Genomic DNA, 27,309 nt, shown 5'->3' with positions numbered 1-27,309 from the left:
GAGACAGACAGGGTAGAGAGAGGAGACAGACAGGGTAGAGAGAGAGACATACAGGGTAGAGAGAGGAGACAGACAGGGTAGAGAGAGGAGACAGACAGACAGGGTAGAGAGAGGAGACAGACAGGGTAGAGAGAGGAGACAGACAGTGTAGAGAGGGAGAGACAGTGTAGAGAGAGGAGACAGACAGGGTAGAGAGAGGAGACAGACAGACAGGGTAGAGAGAGGAGACAGACAGGGTAGAGAGAGGAGACAGACAGGGTAGAGAGAGGAGACAGACAGGGTAGAGAGAGGAGACAGACAGGGTAGAGAGAGGAGACAGACAGGGTAGAGAGAGGAGACAGACAGGGTAGAGAGGAGACAGACAGACAGGGTAGAGAGAGGAGACAGACAGACAGACAGACAGGGTAGAGAGAGGAGACAGACAGACAGGTAGAGAGAGGAGACAGACAGACAGGGTAGAGAGAGGAGACAGACAGACAGGGTAGAGAGAGGAGACAGACAGACAGGGTAGAGAGAGGAGACAGACAGGGTAGAGAGAGGAGACAGACAGACAGGGTAGAGAGAGGAGACAGACAGGGTAGAGAGAGGAGACAGACAGGGTAGAGAGAGGAGACAGACAGGTAGAGAGAGGAGACAGACAGGGTAGAGAGAGGAGACAGACAGGGTAGAGAGAGGAGACAGACAGGGTAGAGAGAGGAGACAGACAGACAGGGTAGAGAGAGGAGACAGACAGGGTAGAGAGAGGAGACAGACAGTGTAGAGAGAGGAGACAGACAGGGTAGAGAGAGGAGACAGACAGGGTAGAGAGAGGAGACAGACAGTGTAGAGAGAGGAGACAGACAGGGTAGAGAGAGGAGACAGACAGGGTAGAGAGAGGAGACAGACAGGGTAGAGAGAGGAGACAGACAGGGTAGAGAGAGGGAGACAGACAGGGTAGAGAGAGGAGACAGACAGGGTAGAGAGAGAGACAGACAGACAGGGTAGAGAGAGGAGACAGACAGACAGGGTAGAGAGAGGAGACAGACAGACAGGGTAGAGAGAGGAGACAGACAGACAGGGTAGAGAGAGGAGACAGACAGGGTAGAGAGAGGAGACAGACAGGGTAGAGAGAGGAGACAGACAGGGTAGAGAGAGGAGACAGACAGACAGGGTAGAGAGAGGAGACAGACAGACAGGGTAGAGAGAGGAGACAGACAGACAGGGTAGAGAGAGAGACAGACAGACAGGGTAGAGAGAGGAGACAGACAGGGTAGAGAGAGGAGACAGACAGGGTAGAGAGAGGAGACAGACAGGGTAGAGAGAGGAGACAGACAGGGTAGAGAGAGGAGACAGACAGACAGGGTAGAGAGAGGAGACAGACAGGGTAGAGAGAGGAGACAGACAGGGTAGAGAGAGGAGACAGACAGGGTAGAGAGAGGAGACAGACAGGGTAGAGAGAGGAGACAGACAGTCTAGAGAGAGGAGACAGACAGACAGACAGGTAGAGAGAGGAGACAGACAGACAGGGTAGAGAGAGAGACAGACAGACAGGGTAGAGAGAGGAGACAGACAGACAGGGTAGAGAGAGGAGACAGACAGACAGGGTAGAGAGAGGAGACAGACAGACAGGGTAGAGAGAGGAGACAGACAGGGTAGAGAGAGGAGACAGACAGGGTAGAGAGAGGAGACAGACAGGGTAGAGAGAGGAGACAGACAGGGTAGAGAGAGGAGACAGACAGACAGGGTAGAGAGAGGAGACAGACAGGGTAGAGAGAGGAGACAGACAGACAGGGTAGAGAGAGGAGACAGACAGGGTAGAGAGAGGAGACAGACAGGGTAGAGAGGAGACAGACAGACAGGGTAGAGAGAGGAGACAGACAGGGTAGAGAGAGGAGACAGACAGACAGGGTAGAGAGAGGAGACAGACAGGCAGGGTAGAGAGAGGAGACAGACAGACAGGGTAGAGAGAGGAGACAGACAGGGTAGAGAGAGGAGACAGACAGGGTAGAGAGAGGAGACAGACAGGGTAGAGAGAGGAGACAGACAGGGTAGAGAGAGGAGACAGACAGACAGGGTAGAGAGAGGAGACAGACAGGGTAGAGAGAGGAGACAGACAGGGTAGAGAGAGAGACAGACAGACAGGGTAGAGAGAGAGAGACAGACAGGGTAGAGAGAGGAGACAGACAGGGGTAGAGAGAGGAGACAGACAGGGTAGAGAGAGGAGACAGACAGACAGGGTAGAGAGAGGAGACAGACAGGGTAGAGAGAGGAGACAGACAGGGTAGAGAGAGGAGACAGACAGGGTAGAGAGAGGAGACAGACAGGGTAGAGAGAGGAGACAGACAGACAGGGTAGAGAGAGGAGACAGACAGACAGGGTAGAGAGAGGAGACAGACAGGGTAGAGAGAGGAGACAGACAGGGTAGAGAGAGGAGACAGACAGGGTAGAGAGAGGAGACAGACAGTCTAGAGAGAGGAGACAGACAGGGTAGAGAGAGGAGACAGACAGACAGGGTAGAGAGAGGAGACAGACAGACAGGGTAGAGAGAGGAGACAGACAGACAGGGTAGAGAGAGGAGACAGACAGACAGGGTAGAGAGAGGAGACAGACAGACAGGGTAGAGAGAGGAGACAGACAGGGTAGAGAGAGGAGACAGACAGGGTAGAGAGAGGAGACAGACAGGGTAGAGAGAGGAGACAGACAGGGTAGAGAGAGGAGACAGACAGACAGGGTAGAGAGAGGAGACAGACAGGGTAGAGAGAGGAGACAGACAGACAGGGTAGAGAGAGGAGACAGACAGGGTAGAGAGAGGAGACAGACAGGGTAGAGAGAGGAGACAGACAGACAGGGTAGAGAGAGGAGACAGACAGGGTAGAGAGAGGAGACAGACAGACAGGGTAGAGAGAGGAGACAGACAGGCAGGGTAGAGAGAGGAGACAGACAGACAGGGTAGAGAGAGGAGACAGACAGGGTAGAGAGAGGAGACAGACAGGGTAGAGAGAGGAGACAGACAGGGTAGAGAGAGGAGACAGACAGGGTAGAGAGAGGAGACAGACAGACAGGGTAGAGAGAGGAGACAGACAGGGTAGAGAGAGGAGACAGACAGGGTAGAGAGAGGAGACAGACAGACAGGGTAGAGAGAGGAGACAGACAGGGTAGAGAGAGGAGACAGACAGGGTAGAGAGAGGAGACAGACAGGGTAGAGAGAGGAGACAGACAGGGTAGAGAGAGGAGACAGACAGGGTAGAGAGAGGAGACAGACAGGGTAGAGAGAGGAGACAGACAGACAGGGTAGAGAGAGGAGACAGACAGGGTAGAGAGAGGAGACAGACAGGGTAGAGAGAGGAGACAGACAGGGTAGAGAGAGGAGACAGACAGGGTAGAGAGAGGAGACAGACAGGGTAGAGAGAGGAGACAGACAGGGTAGAGAGAGGAGACAGACAGGGTAGAGAGAGGAGACAGACAGACAGGGTAAAGAGAGGAGACAGACAGACAGGGTAGAGAGAGAGACAGACAGACAGGGTAGAGAGAGGAGACAGACAGACAGGGTAGAGAGAGGAGACAGACAGGGTAGAGAGAGGAGACAGACAGGGTAGAGAGAGGAGACAGACAGGGTAGAGAGAGGAGACATACAGGGTAGAGAGAGGAGACAGACAGGGTAGAGAGAGGAGACAGACAGGGTAGAGAGAGGAGACAGACAGGGTAGAGAGAGGAGACATACAGGGTAGAGAGAGGAGACAGACAGGGTAGAGAGAGGAGACAGACAGGGTAGAGAGAGGAGACAGACAGGGTAGAGAGAGGAGACAGACAGGGTAGAGAGAGGAGACAGACAGGGTAGAGAGAGGAGACAGACAGGGTAGAGAGAGGAGACAGACAGGGTAGAGAGAGGAGACAGACAGGGTAGAGAGAGGAGACAGACAGGGTAGAGAGAGGAGACAGACAGACAGGGTAGAGAGAGGAGACAGACAGGGTAGAGAGAGGAGACAGACAGGGTAGAGAGAGGAGACAGACAGACAGGGTAGAGAGAGGAGACAGACAGGGTAGAGAGAGGAGACAGACAGGGTAGAGAGAGGAGACAGACAGACAGGGTAGAGAGAGGAGACAGACAGGGTAGAGAGAGGAGACAGACAGGGTAGAGAGAGGAGACAGACAGGGTAGAGAGAGGAGACAGACAGGGTAGAGAGAGGAGACAGACAGGGTAGAGAGAGGAGACAGACAGGGTAGAGAGAGGAGACAGACAGGGTAGAGAGAGGAGACAGACAGGGTAGAGAGAGGAGACAGACAGGGTAGAGAGAGGAGACAGACAGACAGGGTAAAGAGAGGAGACAGACAGACAGGGTAGAGAGAGGAGACAGACAGGGTAGAGAGAGGAGACAGACAGACAGGGTAGAGAGAGGAGACAGACAGACAGGGTAGAGAGAGGAGACAGACAGGGTAGAGAGAGGAGACAGACAGGGTAGAGAGAGGAGACAGACAGGGTAGAGAGAGGAGACAGACAGGGTAGAGAGAGGAGACAGACAGGGTAGAGAGAGGAGACAGACAGACAGGGTAAAGAGAGGAGACAGACAGACAGGGTAGAGAGAGGAGACAGACAGGGTAGAGAGAGGAGACAGACAGACAGGGTAGAGAGAGGAGACAGACAGGGTAGAGAGAGGAGACAGACAGGGTAGAGAGAGGAGACAGACAGGGTAGAGAGAGGAGACAGACAGGGTAGAGAGAGGAGACAGACAGACAGGGTAGAGAGAGGAGACAGACAGTGTAGAGAGAGGAGACAGACAGTGTAGAGAGGGGAGACAGTGTAGAGAGATGAGACAGACAGGGTAGAGAGAGGAGACAGACAGACAGGGTAGAGAGAGGAGACAGACAGGGTAGAGAGAGGAGACAGACAGACAGGGTAGAGAGAGGAGACAGACAGGGTAGAGAGAGGGAGACAGACAGTGTAGAGAGAGGAGACAGACAGGGTAGAGAGAGGAGACAGACAGGGTAGAGAGAGGAGACAGACAGGGTAGAGAGGAGACAGACAGACAGGGTAGAGAGAGGAGACAGACAGACAGACAGACAGGGTAGAGAGAGACAGACAGACAGGGTAGACAGACAGACAGGGTAGAGAGAGGAGACAGACAGACAGGGTAGAGAGAGGAGACAGACAGACAGGGTAGAGAGAGGAGACAGACAGACAGGGTAGAGAGAGGAGACAGACAGGGTAGAGAGAGGAGACAGACAGACAGGGTAGAGAGAGGAGACAGACAGTGTAGAGAGAGGAGACAGACAGTGTAGAGAGGGGAGACAGTGTAGAGAGATGAGACAGACAGGGTAGAGAGAGGAGACAGACAGGGTAGAGAGAGGAGACAGACAGGGTAGAGAGAGGAGACAGACAGACAGGGTAGAGAGAGGAGACAGACAGGGTAGAGAGAGGAGACAGACAGTGTAGAGAGAGGAGACAGACAGGGTAGAGAGAGGAGACAGACAGGGTAGAGAGAGGAGACAGACAGTGTAGAGAGAGGAGACAGACAGGGTAGAGAGAGGAGACAGACAGGGTAGAGAGAGGAGACAGACAGGGTAGAGAGAGGAGACAGACAGGGTAGAGAGAGGAGACAGACAGACAGGGTAGAGAGAGGAGACAGACAGGGTAGAGAGAGGAGACAGACAGACAGGGTAGAGAGAGGAGACAGACAGGGTAGAGAGAGGAGACAGACAGGGTAGAGAGAGGAGACAGACAGGGTACAGGGTAGAGAGAGGAGACAGACAGGGTAGAGAGAGGAGACAGACAGACAGGGTAGAGAGAGGAGACAGACAGGCAGGGTAGAGAGAGGAGACAGACAGACAGGGTAGAGAGAGGAGACAGACAGGGTAGAGAGAGGAGACAGACAGGGTAGAGAGAGGAGACAGACAGGGTAGAGAGAGGAGACAGACAGGGTAGAGAGAGGAGACAGACAGACAGGGTAGAGAGAGGACAGACAGACAGACAGGGTAGAGAGAGGAGACAGACAGGGTAGAGAGAGGAGACAGACAGAGAGAGAGGAGAGAGGAGACAGACAGGGCAGAGAGAGAGGAGACAGACAGGGTAGAGAGAGGAGACAGACAGACAGGGTAGAGAGAGGAGACAGACAGGGTAGAGAGAGGAGACAGACAGGGTAGAGAGAGGAGACAGACAGAGAGAGAGGAGACAGACAGGGTAGAGAGAGGAGACAGACAGACAGGGTAGAGAGAGGAGACAGACAGACAGGTAGAGAGAGGAGACAGACAGGGTAGAGAGAGAGACAGACAGACAGACAGGGTAGAGAGAGGAGACAGACAGGGTAGAGAGAGGAGACAGACAGACAGGGTAGAGAGAGGAGACAGACAGGGGGTAGAGAGAGGAGACAGACAGACAGGGTAGAGAGAGGAGACAGACAGGGTAGAGAGAGGAGACAGACAGGGTAGAGAGAGGAGACAGACAGGGTAGAGAGAGGAGACAGACAGGGTAGAGAGAGGAGACAGACAGACAGGGTAGAGAGAGGAGACAGACAGGGTAGAGAGAGGAGACAGACAGGGTAGAGAGAGGAGACAGACAGACAGGGTAGAGAGAGGAGACAGACAGGGTAGAGAGAGGAGACAGACAGGGTAGAGAGAGGAGACAGACAGACAGGGTAGAGAGAGGACAGACAGACAGGGTAGAGAGAGGAGACAGACAGGGTAGAGAGAGGAGACAGACAGGGTAGAGAGAGGAGACAGACAGGGTAGAGAGAGGAGACAGACAGGGTAGAGAGAGGAGACAGACAGGGTAGAGAGAGGAGACAGACAGGGTAGAGAGAGGAGACAGACAGGGTAGAGAGAGGAGACAGACAGACAGGGTAAAGAGAGGAGACAGACAGACAGGGTAGAGAGAGGAGACAGACAGGGTAGAGAGAGGAGACAGACAGACAGGGTAGAGAGAGGAGACAGACAGACAGGGTAGAGAGAGGAGACAGACAGGGTAGAGAGAGGAGACAGACAGGGTAGAGAGAGGAGACAGACAGGGTAGAGAGAGGAGACAGACAGGGTAGAGAGAGGAGACAGACAGGGTAGAGAGAGGAGACAGACAGACAGGGTAAAGAGAGGAGACAGACAGACAGGGTAGAGAGAGGAGACAGACAGGGTAGAGAGAGGAGACAGACAGACAGGGTAGAGAGAGGAGACAGACAGGGTAGAGAGAGGAGACAGACAGGGTAGAGAGAGGAGACAGACAGGGTAGAGAGAGGAGACATACAGGGTAGAGAGAGGAGACAGACAGACAGGGTAGAGAGAGGAGACAGACAGGGTAGAGAGAGGAGACAGACAGGGTAGAGAGAGGAGACATACAGGGTAGAGAGAGGAGACAGACAGGGTAGAGAGAGGAGACAGACAGGGTAGAGAGAGGAGACAGACAGGGTAGAGAGAGGAGACAGACAGGGTAGAGAGAGGAGACAGACAGGGTAGAGAGAGGAGACAGACAGGGTAGAGAGAGGAGACAGACAGGGTAGAGAGAGGAGACAGACAGACAGGGTAGAGAGAGGAGACAGACAGGGTAGAGAGAGGAGACAGACAGGGTAGAGAGAGGAGACAGACAGGGTAGAGAGAGGAGACATACAGGGTAGAGAGAGGAGACAGACAGGGTAGAGAGAGGAGACAGACAGGGTAGAGAGAGGAGACATACAGGGTAGAGAGAGGAGACAGACAGGGTAGAGAGAGGAGACAGACAGGGTAGAGAGAGGAGACAGACAGGGTAGAGAGAGGAGACAGACAGGGTAGAGAGAGGAGACAGACAGGGTAGAGAGAGGAGACAGACAGGGTAGAGAGAGGAGACAGACAGGGTAGAGAGAGGAGACAGACAGGGTAGAGAGAGGAGACAGACAGGGTAGAGAGAGGAGACAGACAGGGTAGAGAGAGGAGACAGACAGGGTAGAGAGAGGAGAGGCAGAGCGACCGTCAGACCAGCAGCCATCTGCTCATCTCCTGTTAATGAACAAAGCAAACAGCAGGAGTCAAGACCAGCTCCGCTCCAAACCCGGCTTCTTTTTATTGACAGAAACACACACACTTTAATTGTATTAGGCTTGATTAAAAACAGGGGCAAGGACACCTTTCAGACCTTACTGCTCTCCTCTTCAGTCAAATAATGGTAATGGAGTCACTCGTTGTTGATCTGACTACAGGCCCAGGGTTGAAGTAACTGCTGTCAGACCTTACTGCTCTCTTCTTCAGTCAACTAATGGTAATGGAGTTGCTAGGCTGTGTTCCTGAGGAAGAGTCACTCGTTGTTGATCTGACTACAGGCCCAGGGTTGAAGTAACTGCTGTAACGTTCACTGAGCCAATGGAAAAAGACTTCTAGGAAGTCCACTGTTTACTGAGTAACTGATGCTGAAGGGCACAATGTTTAAAGGGGAAATCAGCAGTTGCTTCATCCATTTTTGGACTTAATTTGTATAAATGAATGATATGGACCCATTGATTCTTGAATAATATAAAGTATAAATGCCTCATGAACTCAGTTCAACTGTCGTACCCCTTCAGAACCCAAAATATAAGCTTGTTTTACTACAGTGTTTATAAACAAAGTACATGGAAACAAACACGATATGAAACATGGTTCAAATGAATATGTTGATTATCATGGATGGTCAGTCCTTGCATCAATAGCTCTAACTATAAACTGTAGATCGGTGAAACTCCTCCAGCCCCATCCCTCAGCCTTTTACCGGAACAGGGGTGGGGGGCGAAACAGGGGGGGGACAGGGACAGACTACGGCTGATTGCCGCTTTCAGTGCTACAAGCAGACGATTGAGCTATTTGGAAATGTGATGATAACAAAGACAGGTCTGATTTCCATCATTAACTGTAGGCCTACAATATATTTGTAATGTAATCATCATTGATTGTAATATGGTTAGTCTCAGCAGCCACAGCTGGCTGTATCCAAACATCCCCATTGGTCATCAACTATTATTGTAGCCTACAACATGATGATGATAAACTCTCATATTTACAGCCTCAAGATGATGATGATGCTGTTCATCTCGCGCCGTATTCGATACGTTGGGTCCCGTGCGCAGCACATATCAAATACCAAACAGATGGCTGGTAGACAAACAAGCTAATTTATCTCCGAGCCAGCGGCGGGGAACAAATGGAAGTCTTTTCTCACCTACCGAAGCTAAATGTTGATTCTTCTTCTCTTCTTCATTCCTCCACATTTAGCAGCTGGCTGCCTGCGCGTTTCACATCAACTCAAATGAAAGACAATCTTGTTTTCATTAATTTCCAACACAGTGAGTCTCTTGTTATGGAGATTAAAACGAGTCTGTGATGCCCATCATTTGTCTTGATGATAGACTGGGGGCCCCAACCCAGAGATGCCAATACACTACATACGGTTTGCCTGGGTAGATATATCTATTAAATGCCTGACTGTATTTGATAGACCACATGTGTCTTACTGCTCCCACAACACAGGAAACAAATGTTCAGCCACTGTGCAGGGCACCTTGGAAGGGCCCTGCTGAAGGGAACAACTACCTGCAACCAGTAGCCTTGTTAACAGTTCATCTTGCAACCCTTAAAAAACATTTACATTACATTACATTACATTTAAGTCATTTAGCAGACGCTCTTATCCAGAGCGACTTAAAATTGGTGCATTCACCCAATATTAAGGTAGTAGGGGGTTACTGCCCCCTCCCAACACATTCCCTAGTCTGTCACTGCTCTTATTCAACAACAACACCCACCCAACATTAAGGTAGTAGGGGTTACTGCCCCCTCCCAACACATTCCCTAGTCTGTCACTGCTCTTATTCAACAACAACACCCACCCAATATTAAGGTAGTAGGGGTTACTGCCCCCTCCCAACACATTCCCTAGTCTGTCACTGCTCTTATTCAACAACAACACCCACCCAATATTAAGGTAGTAGGGGTTACTGCCCCCTCCCAACACATTCCCTAGTCTGTCACTGCTCTTATTCAACAACAACACCCACCCAATATTAAGGTAGTAGGGGGTTACTGCCCCCTCCCAACACATTCCCTAGTCTGTCACTGCTCTTATTCAACAACAACACCCACCCAATATTAAGGTAGTAGGGGGTTACTGCCCCCTCCCAACACATTCCCTAGTCTGTCACTGCTCTTATTCAACAACAACACCCACCCAATATTAAGGTAGTAGGGGTTACTGCCCCTCCCAACACATTCCCTAGTCTGTCACTGCTCTTATTCAACAACAACACCCACCCAATATTAAGGTAGTAGGGGGTTACTGCCCCCTCCCAACACATTCCCTAGTCTGTCACTGCTCTTATTCAACAACAACACCCACCCAATATTAAGGTAGTAGGGGGTTACTGCCCCTCCCAACACATTCCCTAGTCTGTCACTGCTCTTATTCAACAACAACACCCACCCAATATTAAGGTAGTAGGGGGTTACTGCCCCTCCCAACACATTCCCTAGTCTGTCACTGCTCTTATTCAACTACAACACCCACCCAATATTAAGGTAGTAGGGGGTTACTGCCCCCTCCCAACACATTCCCTAGTCTGTCACTGCTCTTATTCAACAACAACACCCACCCAATATTAAGGTAGTAGGGGTTACTGCCCCCTCCCAACACATTCCCTAGTCTGTCACTGCTCTTATTCAACTACAACACCCACCCAATATTAAGGTAGTAGGGGTTACTGCCCCCTCCCAACACATTCCCTAGTCTGTCACTGCTCTTATTCAACAACAACACCCACCCAATATTAAGGTAGTAGGGGGTTACTGCCCCTCCCAACACATTCCCTAGTCTGTCACTGCTCTTACGCAACAACAAAAATGTCCTCATCACAACTTTTGGAGATATTTCAACAAAACGATTTTGTGATAAATTGATTAAATTATTTGAAATGTTGAAAAAGTTGTAGATATATACAATATAGTTAGATCTATAATTGTTCTTTAAATATACAAGTAGGAGAGCCTTAAGATAAATAATCAAGAGAGAAACATGCAGATTATTTTTGAGTAAAGTAGTAATATGTTGGATGAGTGCAGCAGTTTTTAAATTGGCATCTCTCCCCTGTTTTCAGTAACAGGTGGGGACTGGATTAGGTCTGAGCAGTGGAACTCATGAGTTGTGCTCCAATTTGACTGGGGATAGATTTATTTGTGACCTACACTACCAGTCAACAGTTTGGACACACCAACTAATTCAAGGGTTTTCTTTATTTTGACTATTTCCTACATTGTAGAATAATAGTGAAGAAATCAAAACTATGAAATAACACATATAGAATCTATGTAGTAAACAAAAAAAGTGTTAAACAAATCAAAATATATTTTATATTTGAGATTCTTCAAAGTAGCCACCCTTTGCCTTGTTATTCTACAATGCAGAAAATAGTCCGAATAAAGAAAAAACCATTGAATGAGTCCGAGTTACACACGTTTGACAGGTGCTGTATGTACAAATGCAATAGCAGAACATAAGAAAGCTGCCACATCAATGTTACACTGAATTCATTAGTTCAGTTATGAAATGTTATACCCTATTGTCATTCTATATTATTAGTTATATTCATTCCACTTAAGATTTTTTTTAATGAATTAAAAACAACTATTGAAAACCTTTTGATCCTGAATGAAATTTTAAAGACTGCTGGGATTTAACACCTGGCATTATTCAAATCATATTTAGTGCAATTGTACATCATGGATTGTATTGAAAAGGAACAAAGAGCAAAGAAAATGAATGTGCAGGTGAGTTAAAAAGGACTTTACATCAAATCTCTTCATAGTGCGGATATTAATGATGACACCATCCCCCCACATATTTTATTCAAATAATTCAAATAAAAACAACTAGACTTAGCTTTTCAGTATTACTTACTAAAGAATGTCTAAATTAAACTGATTACATGGATTTTAACACACTTGTGAAACCCTATGAAACCCTAATGGCACAATCTGCTACCGGGGTAACTGGCACAATCTGCTACCGGGGTAACTGGCACAATCTGCTACCGGGGTAACTGGCACAATCTGCTACCGGGGTAACTGGCACAATCTGCTACCGGGGTAACTGGCACAATCTGCTACCGGGGTAACTGGCACAATCTGCTACCGGGGTAACTGGCACAATCTGCTACAATCTGCTACCGGGATAATTGGCACAATCTGCTACCGGGGTAACTGGCACAATCTGCTACCGGGGTAACTGGCACAATCTGCTACCGGGGTAACTGGCACAATCTGCTACCGCGGTAATTGGCACAATCTGCTACCGGGGTAACTGGCACAATCTGCTACCGGGGTAACTGGCACAATCTGCTACCGGGTTAACTGGCACTGCAGGCACTTTAAAACACCCCTTTCCTAAAAACATTTCATAAAATAACTAAACTAAAAAAGTGAATAGCCATTTATTTCCCTCTATAGTTTATTTGCCAAAGCAATGACCTTCATCCACATACAATTTTTTCTCCAAATGTAGCTTTTTTGTGTCAGCAATTAGACATTGTTCTTAGGGGGGCTAGTTACCCACTAGTTCCCTACCTTCTTCCTTCTTATTACTTGTGCAGAGACATTTTCCTGAGATCTCCAATTGAAAGATATTTAACTAGGCAAGTCAAGAGCAAATTCTTATTTACAATGACGGCCTTCCCCCGGCCAAACCCTAATGACACTGGGCCAATTGTGGATGCTGCCCTATGGGTCTCCCAATCACAGCCAGTTGTGATACAGCCTGGAATCGAACCAGGGTCTGTAGTGACACCTCTTGCACTGAGATGCAGTGCATTAGACCACTACGTCACTCAGGAGTCCAGTCCTTTTCAGAGAATTCCTCAACAGAAGAACATTGCAGAGGACTTGGAGGATTTAGTATCTACACTTATTTATGACTCTTTTTAATTTAACTAAGTAAACTTTTCTACTGGTAAACTGTACCTCCTCATGCCTTTTGCACACAATGTATATAGACTCCCCCCCTTTTTTCCTACTGTGTTATTGACTTGTTAATTGTTTACTCCATGTGTAACTCTGTGTTGTCTGTTCACACTGCTATGCTTTATCTTGGCCAGGTTGCAGTTGCAAATGAGAACTTGTTCTCAACTAGCCTACCTGGTTAAATAAAGGTGAAATAAAAAAAATATTTAAAAAAGTATAGTACTTCTGAACTATCATGATCTAATGAGTAAGTAAAGAGACACTGCCACCTGGTGGATATAAAATGCAACTACTTTTAATATTGAGTTCCATCCATCATTGCCAATCCTGGACACTTCAGAGATAGAGAAAAATAACTTTGACATGCCAGACATTGAAGGAAAAAAAACAGACATTAAATTCATATAAAACTACACACAATTCGCAATAAATAAGACTTTTTTTTTTACACATCCAAAAAGCCATGAAGGAATTGAAAACAACCCATCATTGTAGCACTGTGTGATGATGGGGAGTGCCAATCATTAGGCTTCCTTCAGTCAGAAGAAAGACGACTGAACTGACAACCTATATGATTGCGGGAGGGAGGGGTACTGAAACACTGGATATCAGGGCATTGCAGTCATTCATATTGTCAGATTGCACACCAAGCTGATGACAGGAACACAAGGAGAATTGGCCCCTGATGTTGCCAGACCAAATGTTAAACACACACCATATTTCTCCAAATGAAGCCAGGGATCAAATCCAGAGGCACGAGGAATAGGTCAGGGTAATGGACGCTCACTATTTGGCAATATTGTGAAACTTGACTGCGTGAAAAGACTTCCGCTCAGCAGAATTGTTTTGTTGGGCTCCGTCTCAGATCTTCAGTTGTCAGAGGCCTGGAACAGAAGGCAGACAAATATTGGCAGATTCTTTTTACACATTAAGTTTGTGACGACAGGTGCAACACAGTGGTGAGACAGAGATGGAGGTACCTAGATCCAGTCAGAAATAAATCTAGCCTATCAGATTGAAGCATAATGGACTCATTAAAACAGTGGCAGTTATGTGAAGGATAACCACAGCAATTGACCCTGTCCTGTACAGGGCAGAGTCTAATACAGGGCTCTCCAACCCTGTTCCTGGAGAGCTATGGTCCTGTACAGGGCAGAGTCTAATACAGGGCTCTCCAACCCTGTTCCTGGAGAGCTACCATCCTGTACAGGGCAGAGTCTAATACAGGGCTCTCCAACCCTGTTCCTGGAGAGCTACCATCCTGTACAGGGCAGAGTCTATTACAGGGCTCTCCAACCCTGTTCCTGGAGAGCTACGGTCCTGTACAGGGCAGAGTCCAGGGCTCTCCAACCCTGTTCCTGGATTCCTGTACAGGGCAGAGGGCTCTCCAACCCTTTCCTGGAGAGCTACGGTCCTGTACAGGGCAGAGTCTAATACAGGGCTCTCCAACCCTGTTCCTGGAGAGCTACCATCCTGTTTCTAATGACAGGGCTCTCCAAAACCCTGAGAGCACGGTCCTGTACAGGGCAGAGTCTAATACAGGGCTCTCCAACCCTGTTCCTGGAGAGCTACGGTCCTGTACAGGGCAGAGTCTAATACAGGGCTCTCCAACCCTGTTCCTGGAGAGCTACCATCCTGTACAGGGCAGAGTCTAATACAGGGCTCTCCAACCCTGTTCCTGGAGAGCTACGGTCCTGTACAGGGCAGAGTCTAATACAGGGCTCTCCAACCCTGTTCCTGGAGAGCTACCATCCTGTACAGGGCAGAGTCTTGGGGCTTTGTATGGTCCTGTACAGGGCAGAGTCTAATAACAGGGCTCTCCAACCCTGTCCTGGAAACCTGTACAGGGCAGAGTCTAATACCTTTTGCAACCCTGTTCCTGGAGAGCTACCCCCCTGTACAGGGCAGAGTCTAATACAGGGCTCTCCAACCCTGTTCCTGGAGAGCTACCATCCTGTACAGGGCAGAGTCTAATACAGGGCTCTCCAACCCTGTTCCTGGAGAGCTAGGTCCTGTACAGGGCAGAGTCTAATACAGGGCTCTCCAACCCTGTTCCTGGAGAGCTATGGTCCTGTACAGGGCAGAGTCTAATACAGGGCTCTCCAACCCTGTTCCTGGAGAGCTATGGTCCTGTACAGGGCAGAGTCTAATAAAGGACACTCCAACCCTGTTCCTGGATATGGTCCTGTAAGGGCAGAGTCTAATTTTCTCCAACCCTGTTCCTGGAGAGCTGATGGTCCTCCATCATTGCAAGTCTGGCTCTCCAACCCTGTTCCTGGAGAGCTAGAGAAAGAGTCTAACTTTGGCTCTCCAACCCTGTTCCTGGAGAGCTTCCTGTACAGGGCAGAGTCTAAATACAACCCTGTTCCTGGAGAGCTACCATCCTGTAAGGGCAGAGTCTAATACAGGGCTCTCCAACCCTGTTCCTGGAGAGCTACCATCCTGTAAAGAGTCTATTACAGGGCTCTCAACCCTGTTCCTGGAGAGCTACGGTCCTGTACAGGGCAGAGTCTAATACAGGGCTCTCCAACCCTGTTCCTGGAGAGCTACGGTCCTGTACAGGGCAGAGTCTTCAATTGTCAGGGCTCTCCAACCCTGTTCCTGGAGAGCTACAGGGCAGAGTCAGGGCTCTCCAACCCTGTTCCTGGAGAGCTACCATCCTGTACAGGGCAGTCTAATACAGGGCTCAACCCTGTTCCTGGAGAATCCTGTACAGGGCAGAGTCTAATCCTCTCCAACCCTGTTCCTGGAGAGCTACGGTCCTGTAGGGCAGAGTCTAATACAGGGCAGTTCCTGGAGAGCTACCATCCTGTACAGGGCAGAGTCTAATACAGGGCTGTTCCTGGAGAGCTACCGTCCTGTACAGGGCAGAGTCTAATACAGGGCTCTCCAACCCTGTTCCTGGAGAGCTACCATCCTGTACAGGGCAGAGTCTAATACAGGGCTCTCCAACCCTGTTCCTGGAGAGCTATGGTCCTGTACAGGGCAGAGTCTTTACAGGGCTCTCCAACCCTGTTCCTGGAGAGCTAGGTCCTGTACACAGAGTCTAAGACAGGGCTCTCCAACCCTGTTCCTGGAGAGCTAGGTCCTGTCAGGGCAGAGTAAATACAGGGCTCTCCAACCCTGTTCCTGGAGAGCTACCATCCTGTACAGGGCAGAGTCTAATACAGGGCTCTCCAACCCTGTTCCTGGAGAGCTATGGTCCTGTACAGGGCAGAGTCTAATACAGGGCTCTCCAACCCTGTTCCTGGAGAGCTATGGTCCTGTACAGGGCAGAGTCTAATACAGGGCTCTCCAACCCTGTTCCTGGAGAGCTATGGTCCTGTACAGGGCAGAGTCTAATACAGGGCTCTCCAACCCTGTTCCTGGAGAGCTATGGTCCTGTACAGGGCAGAGTCTAATACAGGGCTCTCCAACCCTGTTCCTGGAGAGCTATGGTCCTGTACAGGGCAGAGTCTAATACAAGGCTCTCCAACCCTGTTCCTGGAGAGCTATGGTCCTGTACAGGGCAGAGTCTAATACAGGGCTCTCCAACCCTGTTCCTGGAGAGCTACCATCCTGTACAGGGCAGAGTCTAATACAGGGCTCTCCAACCCTGTTCCTGGAGAGCTACCATCCTGTACAGGGCAGAGTCTAATACAGGGCTCTCCAACCCTGTTCCTGGAGAGCTACCGTCCTGTACAGGGCAGAGTCTAATACAGGGCTCTCCAACCCTGTTCCTGGAGAGCTACCGTCTTGTACAGAGCAGAGTCCATTTAGTCCTAGTCCTATTGAGTCTCTATAGCAGGGCCCACATGACAAACTTGGTACAGACAACATTTGGTTCTCAAAAGTGTGGACAACCTTGTCCTATTGTGTCTCTATTGACTCCATTCTGTAAGTACCTATCCCTGTCCCCTGAACATGGCCTTACTTTTAGTGAATCGGAGGCTTTACGTAGCTCCTTGATGACAGAAGACAGGGCCTCTGGGTTGATGCCCTGCTCACACAGCCTGACACAGATAGACAGAGACTCCATGTCCAGTCCTGTGTTCAATAGCCTAGAGATCTCCAGCAGCACTTGTGGGGAAAAGTAGGAGAGAAAATAAGAACATGAAATTGGCACCCTAGATACCCAGTGTCTGGCACATAACGAGCTGTATTGTTTAAACCATGTCGCCTTTCAAGGTAAGTGTCCTCGCTAATACTGTTGTGTGGTGGACTGTTGCCATGGGTACAGAACGAAATGTGATAAATAGCTAGCTAGCTAGCTAAAGTTACCTAGCTAACTACCTTACTGTCAAGCCAAACTTCAGGCATTGCAATCAATAGTGTGTCACATTGGTAAAAACACATATCTAGGTTCTACAACAGACATTATCATAACCTAGCAAGCTAACGTTTAGCTAACTCACCATCCATCGTTTCTCGGACAGCATTCATGTTGTTAGCATTAGCACTGCTAGCCATGATCCCAGTTCGTGTGGGACCTCCGAGATTAACTCAACAGCAACTTCAACAGTTCAAGCTGATTTACAAAAATACTTCTACTATCACAACCCCGTCATTTGGATAAATTAGAAATAGTACATTTGTTAATAAAGTCTACCATGAGTATATACTTTGCTAGTTAGCTTACTAACGACCACACAAGCGAAAGGAAGTGACGTCGATGTAAATTTGGAGCGTTCTGAAATCTTCAATCGGATTGGTTATCAGGCACTTCCTGTTAATTTCTATTGGTCAATGGGGGTTGTGGGAAAATTGAAATCAACGTTTGAAACAACTGATTCTGGAACCTTATTTTGGTTGTGCTGAAAACTTCTGCAGCTGCTGTAAGTATCAGGGCTCTAATATAAAATAACATATCGAATTAGATCTATCAAATGAACCTCTCAGAATAGTTGCCGAAGCCTTAGCTAGCCAGGCATTTAACGAAACGTTTGGGATAGCAAGTATGTACTAGATTGTGGGACCAACAGCCAGCTAGTTTAGCTAACGTTAGCTAGCTACTCTTTCACGTAAGTAAGGTTTGTTCTCTTGATAGTATTACAGTAATTGTTTGGCTTTCTCTAGTACTTAGATTAGCATACTATTTATACTGGATCAAAGCTGAATTCATGTTTGAATTCCTGCATCAATGGGTTCAGGTTTGTGGCCAGACTATGGGAGATCTTCCAGATGTCCAGATCACTCCTGAGACTCCAGGGAGGGCAGCTATCCGTAACCCCTTCGAGAGCCCCAACGACTACCATCGCCTGCAAGAATCCGTGGTCCCCAGCCCCTCTGTCTTCAAGTCCTCCAAGACCTCCGGAACCGTAAGTGTAAACCTACACTGAGTGTACAAAACATTGAGTTGCATTGCCTTTTGACATCAGAACAGCCTCGGTTCGTCGGGGGGCATGGACTACAAGGTGTAGAAAGCGTTCCACAGGGAAGCTGGCCCATGTTGACTTTACAATGCTTCCCACAGGTGTGTGTCAAGTTGGTTGGATGTCTTTTGTTTGGTGGACCATTCTTCATCCACACTGGAAACTGTTGACTGTGAAAAACCCAGCAGTGGTGCAGTTCTGGCCACCCTCAAACAGGTGCCCCTGGCACCTACTAGCAGACCCCGTTCAAATGCACTTAAATCTGTTGTCTTGCCCATTCACCCTCTGAATGGCATATGTACACAATCCATGTCTCAAGGCTTATAAATCCTTATTTGACCTGTCTCCTCCCCTTCATCTTCACTGATTGAAGTGGATTTAAAAAGAGACATCAATAAAAGATCATAGCTTTCACCTGGTCAGTCTGTCAATCTAATATTTTGTACACATTTATGGTCTGGTCTCATACATATCTTGTGTAGTTCACCCACTTCGATAGCCTGAAGGACAAGTCAGTTAACATGTTTGTCTCCTTCAGAAGTCCTGTCATTGTCCTCTTGTGAACGTAATCACCTGTTTTACAGAGCCACCTGGTGACGTTCCTTCAATCACTACCTGAATTGTTATTTTCAATGTTTTCTTGATCATTGTTTTCAGACACCAGCCAAGTTTAAATGGGACATAGATGAGATGTCTAGCCTGCTCCCTGTGGACATAGATGCTGAGGATATCCACCGCCAGTCCTTGTACCTCAGTCAGACCAGGTGAGGAACTAGTAACTAGTCCATGTACTGCAGTCAGACCAGGTGAGGAACTAGTAACTAGTCCTTGTACCTCAGTCAGACCAGGTGAGGAACTAGTAACCAGTCCATGTACTGCAGTCAGACCAGGTGAGGAACTAGTAACCAGTCCTGTACCTCAGTCAGACCAGGTGAGGAACTAGTAACCAGTCCATGTACTGCAGTCAGACCAGGTGAGGAACTAGTAACTAGTCCATGTACTGCAGTCAGACCAGGTGAGGAACTAGTAACCAGTCCTTGTACCTCAGTCAGACCAGGTGAGGAACTAGTAACCAGTCCTTGTACCTCAGTCAGACCAGGTGAGGAACTAGTAACCAGTCCTTGTACCTCAGTCAGACCAGGTGAGGAACTAGTAACCAGTCCATGTACTACAGTCAGACCAGGTGAGGAACTAGTAACCAGTCCATGTACTACAGTCAGACCAGGTGAGGAACTAGTAACCAGTCCATGTACTGCAGTCAGACCAGGTGAGGAACTAGTAACCAGTCCATGTACTGCAGTCAGACCAGGTGAGGAACTAGTAATCAGTCCATGTACTGCAGTCAGACCAGGTGAGGAACTAGTAACCAGTCCTTGTACCTCAGTCAGACCAGGTGAGGAACTAGTAACCAGTCCATGTACCTCAGTCAGACCAGGTGAGGAACTAGTAACCAGTCCTTGTACCTCAGTCAGACCAGGTGAGGAACTAGTAACCAGTCCATGTACTACAGTCAGACCAGGTGAGGAACTAGTAACCAGTCCATGTACTGCAGTCAGACCAGGTGAGGAACTAGTAACCAGTCCATGTACTGCAGTCAGACCAGGTGAGGAACTAGTAACCAGTCCATGTACTGCAGTCAGACCAGGTGAGGAACTAGTAACCAGTCCATGTACCAGTCAGACCAGGTGAGGAACTAATAACCAGTCCATGTACTGCAGTCAGACAAGGTGAGGAACTAGTAACCAGTCCTTGTCAGACCAGGTGAGGAACTAGTAACCAGTCCATGTACTGCAGTCAGACCAGGTGAGGAACTAGTAACCAGTCCTTGTACTGCAGTCAGACCAGGTGAGGAACTAGTAACCAGTCCATGTACTGCAGTCAGACCAGGTGAGGAACTAGTAACCAGTCCATGTACTGCAGTCAGACCAGGTGAGGAACTAGTAACCAGTCCATGTACTGCAGTCAGACCAGGTGAGGAACTAGTAACCAGTCCATGTACTGCAGTCAGACCAGGTGAGGAACTAGTAACCAGTCCTTGTACTGCAGTCAGACCAGGTGAGGAACTAGTAACCAGTCCATGTACTGCAGTCAGACCAGGTGAGGAACTAGTAACCAGTCCATGTACTGCAGTCAGACCAGGTGAGTAACTAGTAACCAGTCCTTGTACTGCAGTCAGACCAGGTGAGGAACTAGTAACCAGTCCATGTACTGCAGTCAGACCAGGTGAGGAACTAGTAACCAGTCCTTGTACTGCAGTCAGACCAGGTGAGGAACTAGTAACCAGTCCATGTACTGCAGTCAGACCAGGTGAGGAACTAGTAACCAGTCCTTGTACTGCAGTCAGACAGGTGAGGAACTACCATGTACTTTCAGACCAGGTGAGGAACTAGTAACCAGTCCATGTACTAGTCAGACCAGGTGAGGAACTAGTAACCAGTCCATGTACTACAGTCAGACCAGGTGAGGAACTAGTAACCAGTACATGTACTACAGTCAGACCAGGTGAGGAACTAGTAACCAGTCCTTGTACTGCAGTCAGACCAGGTGAGGAACTCTGACCAGGATAAGGTTAACAATGCACACGAGAAATGGGGAGCACTTTGAAATAGAACCGCTGCTGAGAGGTTGGGGGTATTGGTTTATTGGTCTGGTAACAGCTTTGTTTTTGTTTTTTGAAAACATCCAGGATGGATTCTGACATCGAGGAGAAACGTCAGAATGCCATCGAGCAGTTTTTCACTAAAGGTGCCATTGTGCCTTCACCATGGACAGAACCAACAAGCAAACAGAAATCAGCACAGGTGCACTTTGGGAAGAGTAAGTGAATCCAATGAGTTGGAGTTGAGTCGCTTTACACACATACACACACCTACACACCTACACACCTACACACCTACACACCTACACACACACACACACATTATAGTGTTTTATTTTCTATTTCCTGAGTAACTGTTATGTTCAGCCATTTCTATGGATGTTAAATGTGTAAGAGCTTCTATCTTCAGGTTCCATGTCCCCACTGATACTAGAAGAGCCACTACCAACTAAAAAGACCACAGTAGGCTGCCAGACAGTCCTGTCCTTACCTGTGGACTTCCACCTGGACAAAATATTAGGTAAACCTTTACATGTCCGTGAACACTCCATACACGTCATGTTTATCTCTGTGCAGATATTACCCAACTGCCAAGAACCCTTATCAGGTCTCAAATAACCTCTCTGTCTGTCTGTGTGTCTCTCTCTCGGCTGTCCCTCGCCCACCCCAGGAGAATACTACAGATTGAAGGAGGTGTCTCAGCAGGATCAGGTTCAGGAGACCCTGAGCTCCTCGTCTCTGAGACGGAAGTTGTTTTTGGACGGCCAAGGGAGTGGCTCTGAGTCCTCCAACCCCCCCAGCCCAGAAGGAGGAGGGGGAAGGAGAGCCCCTGGGGGAGGAGATAGAGATTTCCTCTCACCCATGAGCGCCTCTCCTCTGTCCTGCCCGTTGTCTGGCATGTCTGCCCTGACCCCTCCACTGTAAGTGTGCCACTATTCAATGTCAATGGTGTCTGCCCAGTGTGTACAATTAAGGGAATCTGTGTGAGGAAGAATCACAAAGGATTTCAAATAAAGACATAACCACTTGTTTTCTCTCTTGCTGTTTTAATGAGACGCTGTCTCTCTCTCTTTGTTTCAAAGGGTCTTTTCTCGTCCAGCCCTATCCAGGGTCGTTACCGAACCTACAGCCTGGGAAGTGTCACCAGCCCCCTGTGCCCTGAGCGGTCTTCTCCTGCTGGCTTCCAGTCCCCTGCCCTGTCCCCCATCGGGCCCCAGTTCACACAGACACCCGTAGCAGGTATACAAGTCTGTTAAAGGGGTGTTTTATGTCCTTATTGTGTCTCAAATGCTCTGTTATACCATAAACCTGATGCGGCTTTGGAGACGGTATCTATGGAAACTGATTGAATATGTCTGTGCAGATTTGCACAGTCATCTTTTACGGACCTCGACCTGTTGAGTCAAGTCATTAGGTGAAAAGGTATCCATGCTGTTGGTCATTTGAGTGATGCCGTGATTGTCTGTCTTGTCTAGGAGAGAGGAGGAAGCTGAGCTTCGTGACCCCTGAAGGTGTTCCCCTAGACATGGACATCAACTCCTGTACAGAGAGCCCCTACGTAGACGGCTGTTCCCCCATCCACTTCTGCTCCTCCCTCCAGCCCCCGGGCCGGACCCAGGTCAACCCTCAGCTCAGACCCAGAGCCCACTGCTGGGCCTCACCCCCAACCATCTCCCCCAACCCTTCCCTCCAGCCCCCGGGCCGGACCCAGGTCAACCCTCAGCTCAGACCCGGAGCCCACTGCTGGGCCTCACCCCCAACCATCTCCCCCAACCCTTCCCTCCTGGACCAGGGCAATATGTGTCCTACTTCACTACCACCCATGGAGATGGGCTCCTGTTCCCCCTCTCCGGAGCCGTGTTTACCCAGGACCAGTGGGGGTCTGCTGGGGATGGAGAGGCTGTGTGATGGGGGTTCGGGGATGGACCAGCCTCTGTTGGACTCAGTGAAGATGGAGGAGGAGGTGGAGGAGAACGGCGAGGTGGAAGTGGACCTCCCTGTGGAAGAGGAGGAGGAGGAAGGAGGTGTGACTCCTGTTGGTGTCCGGTTGACCAGCTCCCGTGTGGGGGCGAGCGTGATGGCCGCGGAGGCGTCTCATATGTTTGTGTCTCTGCTAGCTGAAGGAAGCAGCATCCCTTATGACAACAGCATGCAGGTCTGTATCCTGACGGCCGTCTACTGACTAAAACGCTCTAATCACAACAGAATAGACCTCTGACAAGCTGGACACCAGTTTTACATTTCAGTAAAGGCATTTTCATGTTTATACATTTTTTTGGAAGAGTTACACTGATATGTATGTTTCAATCACTGTGTTTTTGACATTTTTTGCACTAAAATGTTATTGGGTTGAATGTACACAGAAGGGTCACGTACTTTGAATTATTCTTGTATTTTTGACGACCATGTTAATGGGAGTGATTTGAACTGCCTGTTTGCTCTGTGTAGGTGGACAGTGGGTACAACACATACGCTGGCACCGCCAGCCTGATAGATGCCACGAGTTCAGACAGCCAGAGTAAGGAGTCGTTTGACGCAGCACACAACCCCGACGAGGTCTTCCCTCACAGCAGACACACTAAGACCAAGGTAACGGAACCCACAGCAGACACACTAAGACCGAGGTAACGGAACCCACAGCAGACACACTAAGACCGAGGTAACGGAACCCACAGCAGACACACTAAGACCGAGGTAACGGAACCCACAGCAGACACACTAAGACCGAGGTAACGGAACCCACAGCAGACACACTAAGACCGAGGTAACGGAACCCACAGCAGACACACTAAGACCGAGGTAACGGAACCCACAGCAGACACACTAAGACCGAGGTAACGGAACCCACAGCAGACACACTAAGACCGAGGTAACGGAACCCACAGCAGACACACTAAGACCGAGGTAACGGAACCCACAGCAGACACACTAAGACCGAGGTAACGGAACCCACAGCAGACACACTAAGACCGAGGTAACGGAACCCACAGCAGACACACTAAGACCGAGGTAACGGAACCCACAGCAGACACACTAAGACCGAGGTAACGGAACCCACAGCAGACACACTAAGACCGAGGTAACGGAACCCACAGCAGACACACTAAGACCGAGGTAACGGAACCCACAGCAGACACACTAAGACCGAGGTAACGGAACCCACAGCAGACACACTAAGACCGAGGTAACGGAACCCACAGCAGACACACTAAGACCGAGGTAACGAACCCACAGCAGACACACTAAGACCGAGGTAACGGAACCCACAGCAGACACACTAAGACCGAGGTAACGGAACCCACAGCAGACACACTAAGACCGAGGTAACGGAACCCACAGCAGACACACTAAGACCGAGGTAACGGAACCCACAGCAGACACACTAAGACCGAGGTAACGGAACCCACAGCAGACACACTAAGACCGAGGTAACGGAACCCACAGCAGACACACTAAGACCGAGGTAACGGAACCCACAGCAGACACACTAAGACCGAGAACGGAACCCAAGCAGACACACTAAACCGAGGTAGGAACCCACAGCAGACACTGGGGGTAGAAGCTGTTCAGCAGACACACTCTAACGGAACAGCAGACACACTAAGACCGGGTAGGAACCCACAGCTGTTCAGACCGAGGTCTGGCGGCACTAAGGGGTAGAACCCACAGCAGACACACTAAGACCGAGGTAACGGAACCCACAGCAGACTGGACCGGGTAACGGAACCCACAGCAGACACACTAAGACCGAGTCGGAACCCACAGGCCTAAGGGGTAGAACCCACAGCAGACACACTAAGCAGTCTGGCGCAGACACTGGGGGTAACGGAACCCACAGCAGACACACTAAGACCGAGGTAACTGGAACCCACAGCAGACACACTAAGACCGAGGTAAAGCTGGCAGACTGGGGGTAGAAGCTGTTCAGCAGGTCTGGAACCCACAGCAGACACTGGGGGGTAACGGAACCCACAGCAGTCCCACAGGACCTGGGGTAGAACCCACAGCAGTTCAAGCCGAGTCTGGAACCCACAGCAGACACACTGGGGGTAACGGAACCCACAGCAGACACACTAAGACCGAGGCCGGAACCCACAGTAGAAGCTGTTCAGAGGTAACGGAACCTGGACACACTAAGACCGAGGTAGAACCTGTTCAGCAGACACACTAAGACCGGGGGTAACGGAACCCACAGCAGACACACTAAGGGGTAGAACCCACAGCTGTTCACTCTGACCCTGGGGGTAACTGGAACCCACAGCAGACACACTGACCGGGGGGGTAGGAACCCACAGCAGACACAGACCGAGTAACGGAACCCACAGCAGACACTGGGGGTAGAACCCACAGCAGTCACTAAGCCGGGTAACGGAACCCACAGCAGACACTAAGGGGTAGAAGCTGTTCAGCAGTCTGGCGGCCTGGGGGAACCCACAGCAGAAGCTGTTCAGCGGAACTGGACACACTAAGACTGGGTAACCGTGAAATGCTGTTCAGCCCAAACTGGCGGCCTGGGGGTAGAAGCTGTTCAGCAGTCTGGCAGCCTGGGGGTAGAAGCTGTTCAGCAGTCTGGCGGCCTGGGGGTAGAAGCTGTTCAGCAGTCTGGCGGCCTGGGGGTAGAAGCTGTTCAGCAGTCTGGCGGCCTGGGGGTAGAAGCTGTTCAGCAGTCTGGCGGCCTGGGGGTAGAAGCTGTTCAGCAGTCTGGCGGCCTGGGGGGTAGAAGCTGTTCAGCAGTCTGGCGGCCTGGGGGTAGAAGCTGTTCAGCAGTCTGGCGGCCTGGGGGTAGAAGCTGTTCAGCAGTCTGGCGGCCTGGGGGTAGAAGCTGTTCAGCAGTCTGGCGGCCTGGGGGTAGAAGCTGTTCAGCAGTCTGGCGGCCTGGGGGTAGAAGCTGTTCAGCAGTCTGGCGGCCTGGGGGTAGAAGCTGTTCAGCAGTCTGGCGGCCTGGGGGTAGAAGCTGTTCAGCAGTCTGGCGGCCTGGGGGTAGAAGCTGTTCAGCGGTCTGGCGGCCTGGGGGTAGAAGCTGTTCAGCAGTCTGGCGGCCTGGGGGTAGAAGCTGTTCAGCAGTCTGGCGGCCTGGGGGTAGAAGCTGTTCAGCAGTCTGGCGGCCTGGGGGTAGAAGCTGTTCAGCAGTCTGGCGGCCTGGGGGTAGAAGCTGTTCAGCAGTCTGGCGGCCTGGGGGTAGAAGCTGGTCTGGCGGCCTGGGGGTAGAAGCTGTTTGTCTGCGGCCTGGGGGTAGAAGCTGTTTGCGGTCTGGGGGTAGAAGCTGTTCAGCAGTCTGGCGGCCTGGGGGTAGAAGCTGTTCAGCAGTCTGGCGGCCTGGGGGTAGAAGCTGTTCAGCAGTCTGGCGGCCTGGGGGTAGAAGCTGTTCAGCAGTCTGGCGGCCTGGGGGTAGAAGCTGTTCAGCAGTCTGGCGGCCTGGGGGTAGAAGCTGTTCAGCGGTCTGGCGGCCTGGGGGTAGAAGCTGTTCAGCAGTCTGGCGGCCTGGGGGGTAGAAGCTGTTCAGGAGACTTTTGGTCCCAGACTTGGTACTCCGGTACCTCTTGCTGTGGAGCAGAGAGAATAACTTTGGTTGCTGGAGCCTTTGACAATGTTTAGGGTTTTCCTCTGACACCAGAATTGGATGGTATTTAATGTGAGTTTAAACATTGCTCAACCATGATTGACGTGGTACAGCTTATGGAGAATACTTTTTTTGTTTTCCAGACTGTTTTTCCTCAACACCCTTGAGTGAGCTGATTGGAGGAGAACATAAGGAAGCCCCTCCCACCTAAAGCCAATGATGATGTTTTGCCATGTTTTAAAGCAGCCGTGTCGGGGTGTATTCATTAGTCGGATTCTGTTGGAAACCCTTTACTCTAGACATGGAACCTACCTGAATTTGTCCAATAGAAACAAACTGTTGCCAAACGCTTTTGTTTAGAGTGAATCGTGTACTGAATAACATCCCGGCTAAGTGACAATGTTTAGATGCCGCCATTCGCACAAATGAACCTTGAAATGAATTCCTATTGGCGCTAGCTGTCCCTCGTAGTGGAGTTGAAATGGCAGCCTATATAGTGCACTACTTTGGAGCCCTGGTCAGTAGTGCACTATATTGGGAATAAGGTGCTATTTTGGAAAACGTAGTGTTGACATGAACAAGGGACAGATGAAAATTGACTCAGTTATGTATTTATACATTTTATATTCTTGTTGATTGTGAATTTAGCATTATTTTTAATCAGTTAAACAATTACGGGAATGTGAACTGTGATTGAGGATATTTATTGTACATTTTGTTATAAATATTTGTATAACTGCAGAGCTCCCCTTTAAACAAAGCCACCATCAGCTGATTAAATGACATGTTTTATGAATGAGTGTAACGTTCTGACTAGACCACTGAGACACATTAAATGTTGTACAACTGGGCTACTCTTCAGTTTCCTGGCTACGTGTGAATGAAATGCA

The 27,309-nt window shown here is 49.6% G+C and overlaps 2 protein-coding genes across 2 annotated transcripts; one reads left to right on the top strand and one right to left on the bottom strand.

Annotated features, from left to right (window-relative positions):
- Positions 1–13,264: 13,264 nt before the first annotated feature.
- LOC124018536 (mitotic-spindle organizing protein 1) lies at positions 13,265–17,587 on the bottom strand. The gene is made up of 3 exons (XM_046333868.1): positions 17,304–17,587; positions 16,823–16,968; positions 13,265–13,793 (listed from the first exon to the last, which is right to left on the bottom strand). The coding sequence occupies exons 1-3, from the start codon at positions 17,356–17,358 to the stop codon at positions 13,779–13,781; spliced, it is 216 nt and encodes a 71-aa protein (XP_046189824.1). The 5' UTR covers positions 17,359–17,587; the 3' UTR covers positions 13,265–13,778.
- Positions 17,588–17,608: 21 nt separating this feature from the next.
- Positions 17,609–27,270, top strand: LOC124018538 (protein aurora borealis-like). The gene is made up of 10 exons (XM_046333869.1): positions 17,609–17,723; positions 18,039–18,206; positions 18,918–19,024; positions 20,947–21,077; positions 21,269–21,379; positions 21,530–21,762; positions 21,942–22,098; positions 22,335–23,014; positions 23,308–23,448; positions 26,563–27,270. Exons 2-10 carry the CDS (start codon positions 18,054–18,056, stop codon positions 26,584–26,586), a joined length of 1,737 nt encoding a protein of 578 aa, XP_046189825.1. The 5' UTR covers positions 17,609–17,723; positions 18,039–18,053; the 3' UTR covers positions 26,587–27,270.
- The last annotated feature ends 39 nt before the right edge of the window (positions 27,271–27,309 follow it).

The sequence above is a fragment of the Oncorhynchus gorbuscha genome, unplaced genomic scaffold, assembly GCF_021184085.1.
Source record: "Oncorhynchus gorbuscha isolate QuinsamMale2020 ecotype Even-year unplaced genomic scaffold, OgorEven_v1.0 Un_scaffold_541, whole genome shotgun sequence".
Lineage (NCBI taxonomy): Eukaryota > Metazoa > Chordata > Actinopteri > Salmoniformes > Salmonidae > Oncorhynchus > Oncorhynchus gorbuscha.
Note: the sequence above shows the minus strand (reverse complement) of the source record. Positions and strands in the feature narration are given on the sequence as shown.